This window comes from Amia ocellicauda, chromosome 22 (genome assembly GCF_036373705.1).
Source record: "Amia ocellicauda isolate fAmiCal2 chromosome 22, fAmiCal2.hap1, whole genome shotgun sequence".
Lineage (NCBI taxonomy): Eukaryota > Metazoa > Chordata > Actinopteri > Amiiformes > Amiidae > Amia > Amia ocellicauda.
In genome coordinates this window covers 13,002,309-13,014,432 of record NC_089871.1, presented here as the reverse complement: position 1 = coordinate 13,014,432, position 12,124 = coordinate 13,002,309, and the positions used below count along the sequence as shown (strand labels likewise).

At 45.6% G+C, this 12,124-nt stretch overlaps 1 protein-coding gene across 1 annotated transcript in view; it reads right to left on the bottom strand.

The window, feature by feature from the left end:
- Positions 1 to 12,124, bottom strand: part of fbn3 (fibrillin 3) — a 60,432-nt gene that overhangs the window by 28,910 nt on the left and 19,398 nt on the right. Inside the window, exons 7-12 of the mRNA XM_066696069.1 lie at positions 10,051 to 10,248; positions 8,978 to 9,103; positions 5,625 to 5,750; positions 2,206 to 2,358; positions 611 to 796; positions 234 to 380 (exon numbers count right to left, since the gene is read on the bottom strand). Of these exons, the coding sequence (XP_066552166.1) occupies positions 234 to 380; positions 611 to 796; positions 2,206 to 2,358; positions 5,625 to 5,750; positions 8,978 to 9,103; positions 10,051 to 10,248 (936 nt within the window). The remainder of the gene's footprint in view (positions 1 to 233; positions 381 to 610; positions 797 to 2,205; positions 2,359 to 5,624; positions 5,751 to 8,977; positions 9,104 to 10,050; positions 10,249 to 12,124) is intronic.

Sequence of the window (12,124 nt, the reverse complement as noted above, 5' to 3'; positions counted from 1 at the left end):
TTTTACAGCACTGTTCGACATCCACACTATGGTTTTACACACGCTGTCCTCCGGTGTGAAACGCTATCGGGACCTTAACCAGGAATGCAGAAGGGAAAAATCGGCAGCAAGATGCAGCAAACGAACAGGCTACATCTGTTATTGCTTCATCTCACTGCTTGGAGGAGGAGAGGTGGAAAATAATGTGTAAGGGAGGAAAAACATTGAGAAAGCTTGAGAGCGGTGGCACCTACCGATACACTCTCCCCGCACATCCTGCCGGTAGCCCATGTTGCACTCGCACCGGTAACTGGAGTGCGTGAGGATGCAGCGGCCGTTCAGGCAGAGGTTAGTGAAGTGCTTGCACACGTCGATGGAAGTCTCGTTCAGTTTGACCGTGCCTGCAAACAAACACACAGGGAAGAGGGGTCGTCACAATAATTCCAACTGATTTCCCTTCGTCTTTGAGAGCTAATGAAATGTATGTCCACATTTATTTATTTATTTATTTATTAAATTTTGTAAGCATATGGGAACAGTAATTCATATGTGGAACCGAGTGTTCTGTGTTCCGGAATGTGCAACCGTGTAAAATAATCACACACAACAAAAAGCTGACAACCACACTTACCGATGTTGGGCATTCCGTTCCCCCCTATGCCTCCAATGCCGCCATTGCCGTGATGACCCCCGTTGCTGCCTCCGCCTCCGGGGTTCAACTTGTACCCGTAGTTGAAGTCCATCCCAATGGGGAAGCCCCCTCCATTGTTCCCCGTGCCATATGGGACCCCTTCGATGCACAGCCGACGATACTCATCTGAAGTAGCGGAGGGAGAAGAGGAAGACATAATGCAGGGAGAACAGGGGACATTCACACAGAGTTTTGACACTGCCGAGCCTAAAATGCTCCATCACCCCTTTCCCACTTACGCAGGAGAAAGTGGTGGACCTCTGAACCCCCTCTTCAAAGTGAAAAGTTGAGGCTCGGCCCCCCTCGGATTACTGTACGTGTTGGGTAATGAATTGCTTGTTAAAATGTTTTCTTTATGGAAACAAAAGTTATTTATTCACTAAAGAGACATCCATAGGGAGAGTTTGAGCTTAATTTCCTAATAGGAGCAGCATTGGACCTGGGTCATTGCTCCAACAGTTTACTGAATTAGGAGTCTGGGCTGTGTCTGTAATGGGCTCTCCTCGAAGCCAAAAAGAGGCCCTCCTTTTTAATGAGAAGGAGGGAGCGGGGGCTTAGAGCAAAAAATAAGAAGCCTGAAAATTGTGAGCAGGCTATGTAGGCCGAGTTCATACTACCTGGGGAATAAGCCAATTTTGGTGTAAGAGCTGAATTTAGTGACTTTAGTTATTACCCGAGCCCTCAGTCTCTAGGTACATGTCTTTTTTGTATTTTCTCAGGAAAAATGAACCATAATCATTGGAGTGATGTCACATGGGCCTCCTTCAAAGATTAGTTAATCCAGTATTTCCTGTCCTGAATCACTGCTGCTTGTTTGACAGGGAGGCAGTCACTGTGTCTGGCCTCTCGCCCCGCAGAAAAGTGAGCAAGTCGGGGCTCGTGTGAAAACGACGGTGAGATTTGCAACAGGTCGCACAGAAAAATAACAAACAACGAATAACAAACCCGATGCCTTGAGTAACACACCCAGCTCCAAACGATGGGCGCTGGAATAAGATGGGGGATATCAAGGTTGTGTTGTTGTGACTGTTCACTCGGGTGTTGAGCAAGTGTACAAGACGTACAATTATTTAAGTGTTGGTACATTACAGAAGCAGATGGGGACTGTAGCTGAGGGAGTCGTCTCACTTGAAAAATATGAGGGGGATGCCAACTTTTCTGGTATTCATCTTGAGGTTGGCCATTAACATAAACATCCCAATGTATCTCAAAACGACAAAATAGCATCTACCAGTAATGGCAAATTTGAAAACATGAGCCCAATGACCTTTCAGATCTCTGGACCATAATAGGATATCCTCACACAATCCTTAATAAATCTATTACCAAATTAAGAATCCCCAAGTTGAGGAACAATTGTGGTGTAATGGCCGATCTGTCATTGCACAAGTTACTCCACCTTTGGTTCGAGTCCTGACTAAGGTAGCAATAATCACTTGGCTGATCCAGTTATCACCCAGCTTTATTCCTCTGTACCTCTGTCAAAACTCTAGTCATTTTCCCTGTGATGTGATGATGAGCGCCCAGGCACTCACCGGAGCCCCTGACGGGACACATCTCGGGAATGTGCCCAGCGGCCCAGCACCGCCCAGTGTCGCAGCAGCACTGCATCTTGGTGTACTGTCCATTCAGCTCTCCTGCACAGCGGCCACTCGCCAAGGCAGAGAAACAGGTGCCCACTCGCTGGTCTGCAAACACAGAGACCGGGAGAGAAAGCGGGGGAGAGGAGAGACAGTGGGAGAGTGAGTAATCAACCTTCCATACGCTTGATCCAAAACCACCTCCGGCTCCACACAGAAACACAGGGTCATACCTCACATAGCAAGAGCTGGAAAAACCACAACAACCTGGCAACTTTTTGTGAACCCATCCTAGTTTTCAATCAGCGTTAATAAATTCGATGAACGTGTGAAGAACTGAGAGCTTCCAGCAAACTTGAGGTTTTTCATTCATGTTTTCTTTGGGTGACGGCAATCCTGCCCTTATAACTCACTCTAAACTCTATGCATACATATACTTCTGTAGGTGTGCGTTTCAGAAAAGATTACTATAATCGTACATAATATCTCTCAGGGATCGTTCCTGCAAAGAAAAACAAACAAACAAACAAACATCACTGCTTGAGTCATGTATAATTTAATCAAATGGATAATTCAATTCGGCCCTTAATTTATTTTAACAGTGCAGGAGCATTAGCATATGCCTGTGATTAGGCAGGAACACAGACCAGAGGGAGGGTTGAGCGCTGACCTATGAGGAGGTGGAAACCAAGAAGTGCTCCTGCATCACAGCGCAATCAAGGTACCTCCACATGCCAAGAAAAGGAGGGTACTCTGATAGGAAGTCACTCAGTGGGTTTATAAGGAAGGGGCTTGTTAAGGTCACCTCTCCACTGTGAGCTACCAGCAGTCAGAGGGTCATTTACACCTTGATCCAAGAGGCTTGTTCATTTTAGTCTGTTTTTTTAGGGGTTGGGTTTTGGGGGGTATTTATTGGAGAAGGGGGTATGTGTGTATGTGTTGGTTAAGGCAAGGGGAGACCGGGGGTGGGTGGGTGGGGGTGCTAAGCGATTAACTACACTAACGAGCCAGCAGTCTGGAATTAATCAGCTCCATGTGGAGCAATCCGAGCCAATTCCATCGGACATGAGAAGCTGTTCGTCTGAGGCTGCAGCAGCACACTTTAAACAGCGCTGCGCGGCTCCCCCGAGAGAAGACCAGCTGGGGGCAGGAAGGGGGAGGGGGGAGGAGGAGGAGGAGGAGGAGGAGGAGATGGGGGGCTTTTAGAAAGCAGAGGGGGGGGGCGATGATGGAAATTGGAAACAGACCTCGCACACAAATGCATGCTTTCATTTTGCAAACATTTTTACAGAGTGAGGTTTTTACAGTGCGACAGCGCATTAGGACTGATTAGTGTCGACCTGCGAGTTTTCTCCGCACAGTTCAGAGCCAGCACAGCAGCAGCCCTTCCAAAAGTCAGCCCCCCCACCCCCGACATTCCAAGACCCCCTGTTCACCTCACCGGGGAGCGAGGGGGTTCGGGGTAGGGAGGGGGGCCTGCTGATCCGATCAAGGAATCTGGGTCACTAGTTAGCAGGGGCGCTTTTTCCACTTTGTGGGGGCTCAGGTTGGATGAGGGTCTGACTGTACAATGGGGGACGAGGGGTTGACCTCAGGGATGTGAATCAATCTAATGGCTGTGGCCCGTGATACCACATGCGCTGGGGCAATAGCTGAAAGGAAAGAGATGGGAACAAGATAAGAGTTCATAATTAATTTAATTGGCTTAAGGCTCACTTCTGCCCCGCAATGAGTGCTGGAGTACTTTTGATAAATGGCCTGGGTTTCTCTTAACTTTTTTTTCTTTTGATTCTCATTCCTCGTGATGGTATGATGGAAAGACAAAGGTTGGGTGAGAAAGAAAAAAATGGAGTAGGACCATTGTAGGGAGAGAGACAGAGAGAGAATGAGAGAAGGAGGGAGGGTGAGAGAAGCAGGGATGACCCAGGAGACAGAAACGAGACGCTCAGCCAGAAACAATATTGTGCATCGCTGCCCTGGCGCGATGGGATGTGAGCTGGGGGAAGCTGCCGCCGTGTGATGCCTAGGCCTGCGTGTCTCGGACTGACTGAGGGGATGGCACAACTGGAGACGGAGGGAGCGTGGCCACTGAGAAAGCAGATTATGGTACGACCAGGTAGGAGGACAGCACAGTTTGGTGACACTGAGAGTGGGGTAAAAGCCCAGTAGGGAGACGTATGGTACCAAATGCTGGCAGACCAATCGCACGGTAGAACTACAGTAAAATGGTTACCAGACACATGTTAGACATGTTCTCAAAGGCAAAGTACAACCCACAGAGCCGGTCTCAGATTGCCTAGACACCAACCGCCCCCTCCCCCATCCACTCCCTTTGTGTACTGTCTCACCCGATACCGAACAACACCTATCGTAACATTTCCCACGTGCATGTTTCCAATCAGTCTGCATGTCAGTTTGTCAACGCATGCTCTATATCATGTCAAACAAAGACGTTTTTTTTACTTTTTCTTCTTTTTTGTAGGAAAATGACCGCAAACGTAATTTTTTCCGTCACTGGCACAGTTTTGCGTGAAAAATCAGAGTGCGCAATTTTCTAGTCGTCCCTGGCCTGTCTCTATTATCCTGGTGTTGAATTTGATCGCTCCCAGGGGGTGTAAGTGATCCCAGCTGCGTTTACATTAGCGCTAAATGCTCCAATGGCGAGCAGCAAAATCTCTCTTGCGGAATCAACGTAAAGTTTGCCGAGTGTTTAAAGGCTGTCATTTCCATTTCAAGAAAAGCAAACAAACAAATACTTTAGAAGAAATGGGGAAAAACCAAATGAAAAATCTCATACAGATGGCAGAAAATGGAGAACACGGCCCAGGAACAAACAAATCATTCAGAGTGTATTTTAATACAATATTCCTGTGCCCAGTCATGTTAAATGCACGGTTTGCCAATTAAAGTCATCAGCTTTTTCGGCTTAGGCCTGCAGCCCAAGAAAACTGAGCTTTTCACTTCGGATGTTGGAAAATAAAATAAATGTTCGGTGCATTCTCTTTGTATTAAACACTTCCTACCAAAAACTGATGCCTTAAATATTTATCCTGCCTGGAAAGGGATTTGAAACATATCTTCTAGAATAATTTGCAGAGCAATTCTATTCCAATTGTTCATAAACACAACCTAGATCTGTAGCGTAACTGTGTATAATGGTTATTCTTTTTTGTTAAACGTTTGTTCTAATTTTTCGAATGGATAACTGAATGTTATAGCTCAGCAGAGCTCTGTGCTAGATCAGAAAAGGAATGCTGAAATAATCTATAGGAAAAATACATATAAGAAATATAATATAAGAAAACTCTGGTCATACATTGAGACGCCAGACAAGGGCTGGTGTGTTTGACCGGAGGGTGGCGGAGGAGACTTACCGACACATCTGGAGCCATCTGTGCTGGTGACGTATCCTCGGGGACAAGTGCAAACGTAGCTGCCTGCCGTGTTCGTACACTCCCCACCATCACAGACGCCAGAGATGGTAGTGCACTCATCGATGTCTAGAAAATACACCACACGCACGCACGCACAGTTAAGCACACACAATAAACACACCTACACTGTTCAGAACAGGGCCCGAAGACTGTAGCACAGGGGCCACACGATATAGACAGTGAGGAGACACTAAGACTTTCAAGATCTACAGGCATCTACCACACATACCAATTGTCCCCATGGTAAAATGCAGCTCGAGGAAGTTGAATTAGAAGAGCATCTTGGTTCATTAACCGAGTAAGTGAGTTTATATCTCCAGACATTGTTGGTAGGAATAAACCAGAATTGCAAAAAAGAGTACAAGAACGTATTTTACTGTTAGCTGCCTTTTCTTCATGCAGAATAAAGTGACTGTTCTAGGCATTGCGTTTGTTTAGCTGTTTTGTTATGGCTTAACATGTAGGAAGTGTGACTTTCCCATTGTAAGCCAATTCAGATGACCCCGCCATGCACGGCATTAAAGTGAAACTGTTTCCAGAGCAGCTCACTTCTCCAGGAGGAAACTGTACTTTTTGTTCATGTCTTCGAAGTATGGAACCATGTCCCCTGACTCACTGAACACTGATGCAGAACGCAATAAAAGTAAGCCCTGTATATATAAAGGCTTTTAATGTCCATACTATGCAGAACCAATGCCATTTTAATATATATATATCTTCAAGGAAGGAACAGGTTTAATGGGGTTTTACTTTTTATTTTTTTTAATGTAGACGTCGGCATGGGAGCCATATATCATTATATATAAAATGTATGACCTATATGGGCGATGCATTAAGAATAGAAATGTAATTTTTATTCCATAATAGGGGGTGGGGGGGGGCACAAGCTGGGGTTTCAGTAGTGACGCACACGCAGCTACCACTGCTAAGGGGCACCGTGTTTCCCCCTGCGGAGGGCTGCCCAACTGCACTGGTCGTCTGGAGTCATAAAAAAAGCATAAAAGAGTGAAAACCCCCAAAGTCAGCAGTCCAGATGAATAGGACTAGACTTTGCCCACTGCAGACAGACTGCTGTATTGAAAAGGAAATGTCTGCCACCTGGATAAATGGTCACTGAAAAGGCAGGCTAGCCTGTGTGTGTGTGTGTGTGTGTGTGAAGGGATTGGGGGAGGTTTTTGTACAATAATGAGCAAATCTTTTCCCACTCAGAGTTCTTTAGTCTCCCAGCTGAAAATTACCACTACTTTCCTCTGCTTCGCCTCAGAATGCGTCTAAAAATGAAAACGTACTCATTGCCACATCTAAGACGGGGGACACCCTCACAGAACAGCTTTCAAATGTCAAATTAAAAAGCAAACTAATGATCCATTGTGTTTCTTTGCTAAAACACCTTCCTCCATTACAGAAGTTGCTCAACAAGAACAATTAACTAAATACAATTGCATTTTCCCTGCTTGATTTATAGTATTATATTTTGACATTTATTTTCAGAATTTCTGGAGGAAAGTTTCATTGGTAGCAAAAAAAAAAAACAGTCTTTTATTACATTAACTGAGTCACCATCTATGTTTTATTAGGTTAAGATTAAGATTTTGAATATTTTATGAAATGGTCTACATTAAAATTTTCTTCCAATTTGTATCATACCCTTTTTAAAACTGACCATCCCGTGGCTGCAGTGAAAGGGGGTTTCTTACACACACACACACACACACACACACACCTTCCCCCCATCCCAGGGGTTAGACTACACAGGCAAATACCTGGCTGACCAGAATCTGTTCCACTAAAATCCTCCATTGACCTGTAATTAACATCCTCCTCTTTGACAGCCCCGAGCATCAAAGAACAAACAGACCCTTTTTCCCAGCAGACGCGGCTAACAGGCGCTCCGTCATGGTGTGGTTAAGACAATCCGGCCTTTTACCAGCCTGATGGGCTGCTTAGAAGTCCAGTGCTGCCCGTCATCTTAATTAAAGGGATGCTCCATGACTGAGCTGTCTCTTATGAAGCAGTAACCCTCAGCCGACTAACAGGGATCAGGGCCCGTTTCAAAAGAACTGACCTGGCCCCTCAGCAAGAAGAAGAAAAACAAAATCTGACTGACCAAGCCCCTTCTGGTGATGCTACCCTGCAGGTCTTCTTTTGATACAAAACCCTGCAGGTCTTCATCTTTCTTCAAAAATCTGATACTTTTGTTTTTGATTTTAAGGAACGAAACCATCTAGACACTTGGCTGTGAAAGTGCACTCATCATAGACTACCCAGCAACCCCCGGCCACGGTTTTGGATTCTTCCTTCCATATTAGACTCGCATATTATGCGTACCGTCATTGTGAGTATGTAGCTAGACCATCTTTACCCAGATGTTGCAGTACAATACCCTCACAAACACACCCACGCTCTCAAGAGACTCATTTTCTCCTCAGCTCATGTCTCCTGGGGAAATCATGGGCCTAATCTCTCCGTACCGGCCGATACCAGCAGGCCGAGGAGAGAAACACAGCTATACTATCCTGTGCCGGTCTGTACTGCACTGTACAAGTCCCTCCCCTTCAACCCGAGACAAGATGTGAAAAATCGCATGCATTGTGTCCAAGTCAGGCCTCAACTTCCTTCCAGTGAGAGCAAAAACTCGGGGGCCCTGGAGAGAAGGTTGGGATTCAAAGAAGTTTATATCCTGATTTCCAGAAAGCCTGGTTTGTTTTTACTGTGCATTGTTTAGATTCCAGCCAATCAGCGCAGGGTTAGCGTATGTCCACTCTCACTTACAGTGTGTTCGAAAGTGAACTGTGGCCTAGTCTCCCAAAACTGTGCTTAACTATTCCATGACACTGATGTTCCAGGAACTATTAATACACAATTAGAAGACACTCTAAACAGGACCGATATTATATGAAGGAAATGCATTCCAACTCTTAATAATGTGGGAAGACCACCCATTCTATAGACTATGGAGTGGTGAAGTTCTTTTAGACAGGAGGATGGCAGCCTGTTCTTTTAGTCACATGAATCTTTCGGGATGCTCATTCGCCACTTAGCTGTTTTTTTTTTTTTCTTTGTACGATTTGCTTGACCGTTTCCCCTGTGGCCCAACGGTGCACTCCACAGTAACGAATCAGAACGGGCAATTTTCACATTTTGTCCAGGGTAGGAAATGGGACCTAATAAGGCTTTGTGATGGTGTTGCACTTAGTACGGTGAATGACGAAGCACTATTTCAGATGCATCAAATCTCAGGAATGCCCACTGCTCAGATCACGAACCCAAGCTGTCAGCTGCCCCTCACTCACCCTCGCACTTCTGGTTGCTCTCGCTCTGCCGGTGTCCCGCCGGACACTTGCACTCATAGGAGCCCACGGTGTTGACGCAGTTCCCCCCTTGGCACAGCCCAGGAATGGCCTGACACTCGTCCACATCTGGAACCGGACAGGGAGAGAGAGACCATTGTTACACGCAGAATATAGAATAAGCCCCTTGTTCCCATCGAGGGCCATGTTTACTATCTGGTGGATTCAAGGTTACAGTTCATCGCTCGCCACCCATCAGATAGACCCGGCCCCGGGATCACCTCGACCCACAGCTGCTTCTTGTTAAAAATTATTCAGCTTAAGCCATTCAGTCCCAAAGGACCGAAGGATTCCTGTCATCACAAATGCAGTAATCATATAAAAAGAAAGCGCCCTTATTTTTTTTTTAACAGTGTAATGTAATGAATGGCTGCTGAAATGTTGAACACAGGTTATTAGGCGGAGTCCAGCCGGAAACAAATGCCTCCTAAACTATTAGATGTCTGATGATTTTATTTTGTATTTTTTATGAGAAGGAAGGCCATTTATCACCTCATACTCTTTTCTTTTCACACATTATCACTTTATTAGCACAAAGTCTGGACTGACTGGCCCTGAATCAGCATTTGGCATCTTTAGCATAAAAAATAATAGCATCGCTTTAGCTTCCAGAAGTGCCTCCACGACCCGCCATCTATTCATTCTGTAGTCTCCAGCTGTCTGTGGTCCATCAAAGGAGTCTCTGACATTGTTCAGGGACCGTAAAAAGTACAGCATATATGAATAGGTGATTGCATTATGCCATGTTTAAATATAATACACTTTCCAGCCAAGCTGCCTTCATTTTCTGAGGCTGGCACAAGCCATTGATCCCCAGCCAAGATGCCTTCAGAGGAGCCTGTTTCTAATAAGCTCAGTTCATGTAAGCAATCTGAATGTCTTTGCTTGAGGGGCTTGATTAATATACATATACAGAGTACATACATATACACAACAAACAAGGAAACTGTGACGAAAGTAATGATGAGTAAATGTGTGTGTGGGGGTGCGGTCCTCCACGGACCCGTGCGCCTCACCCTGGCAAGCCCCTGTGCGGATGTTGGGGATGAATCCACGTCGGCAGGGGTGTGGCTGGGCGGGGCACATTTCACAGGGGTGACCCCAAGCTCGGCCAATGGTGGCACAGCATAGGGTCTTGGTGCACACGATGCCACTCAGTTGACCCTGGCACATTTGGTTGTTGACCTGAGTGAAGCAGGGCCCAGTTCTGTAATCTGGGGGGGAGAGAGAGGGGGGGTGGGGGGGTGGGGGTGTAGAAAAACATGTTAGCTTTTGTCACAGTTGCAACACTAAGTTTCAATAACTGAGCTTAAATGCAGCCTCTGTATGGGACGATTGGCACTGATTTCTCTGCCCCACAGAGAGAGAAAAATCTCTCCCAATTTCTTAAAAGGAATCACAGAGATGCAAAGCTAGAAATACACAGCATACCATGCAGGCAGAGGAGAGAGAAATTACATTCTGTTCAGAATTGTAGCTGGATTTTAGGGTCGGAAACCAAAATGAGCAAAACTAATTTTGCACTGGGGCACTTAAACTCCGATGCTCGTCCTGCAAGTCCCCATCGAGATACTTAATCCTCTGCTCACAATAACACATTCGACACCATTAACTGAAGGCCTCCGTGGTTCATTTTGTTCTCGGTGAAGCAAGACATTACTACAGAGCATGTTTTAGGTTTAAAAATACTTGAATGAGAGGAGGGAAGGATTTCTCTGGGCTTGATGGAAATGAAACCCTTTTTGTGCCGGATAAAGTCACTCCTGGTGATTCATTCTGGGAAAATGGAGAGGACTTTGAAGGCAAGCTCACAGGGCTGCTTACCAGCGTTTAATCTTGTTAACTGCCCTTCAGAAGTCAAATACAATAGCCCACAACTGCAATCATGAAAGCAATAATGTCCACTCAATTGCACATAATCAAACTGTGATTCCTAATGATGGCTTCTTCTGTGCAGGCAGCCTTATTAACTTCTGCAGTGACTTGAAACTTTGTATTATGCTTTGTTAGGGAAAAATTAAACTAGAGAACATAATAGTATTATTATTCTGGGAAAAACTTGAAAATGTATTTTTTCATTAACGCAACAAAAGTGCAACATGTTTTTCTCTATTTTTACCACACTTTTACATTTTCTGGAGGGAATTTAACCAGACAGACTTCTAGCTGCGTTTGAATAATATAAGTCACATTGCCTTTGCTGCTACATCGCTGTAACTAGCCTGCAGCTTGTAAAAACCCAAAGCAGATCCAGCCACAGTGCAGGCGCAGCGTTATTGGTTTCCCCATTTCCTGCAGGTACACCACGTCATCTTTGTGGCTCCTTTGTGGTTAATGAAGAAAGGCACTGTGCTGAAAGTAGGTCAGGGGAGAAGAGAGGCAGACCCCCACCCCCGTGCTCCCCCCACCCCCTACTCTACTCTCTTGCTCATGCCCGTGACCTGACGATCTTCCTGGACAATTTGAGTCCAGGAATGCGAGTCCCCTCCAAGGCCTGATGGCCCGCTGAGCGAGGAACAAACATCTGGGATTGATTAGTCCTGCCTGACTGGGAACGAGGGCTCTCACTGAAGGCCCTGCCTCTGGTCCAGATGTGTCCAGACGTGTCCTGGACTCTGATTTTTTTACGATCCTCCTCCTGCCAGCCCCCATCCCCACCCTCTCATGACTATAGACTCTAGGACAGATCTCCATCCAGGAGAAGTCGGTACAAACCAGCCTTTAGTGTCAATGAGAGTGTCCCTTATGATAGACAGTATGTTCACATTATTATTATTGTTGTTGTTTTGTTCAATTAATTTTGCAAGCGGATTGTAACAGGAAATGGTTTTGGTGAGATGCTGTGACACAAACAATAAGAATAATAAGAATCGATCTGGCCATTTCTTGATGCAAGTTAGACTGTTTCAACAACATGGTTGGGTTAGTGGTTGCAGACCCCCCCAACTCATTATGTAGGACAGTTCCTCATATTTACAATCCTAAACACAACAATTCTTTATTTGGTTTACACATGAGCACATGGGCTTTATGAAACACGATGATAACGATGATGGACAGGAACCAGAGCAACACACTCCTACACTGACA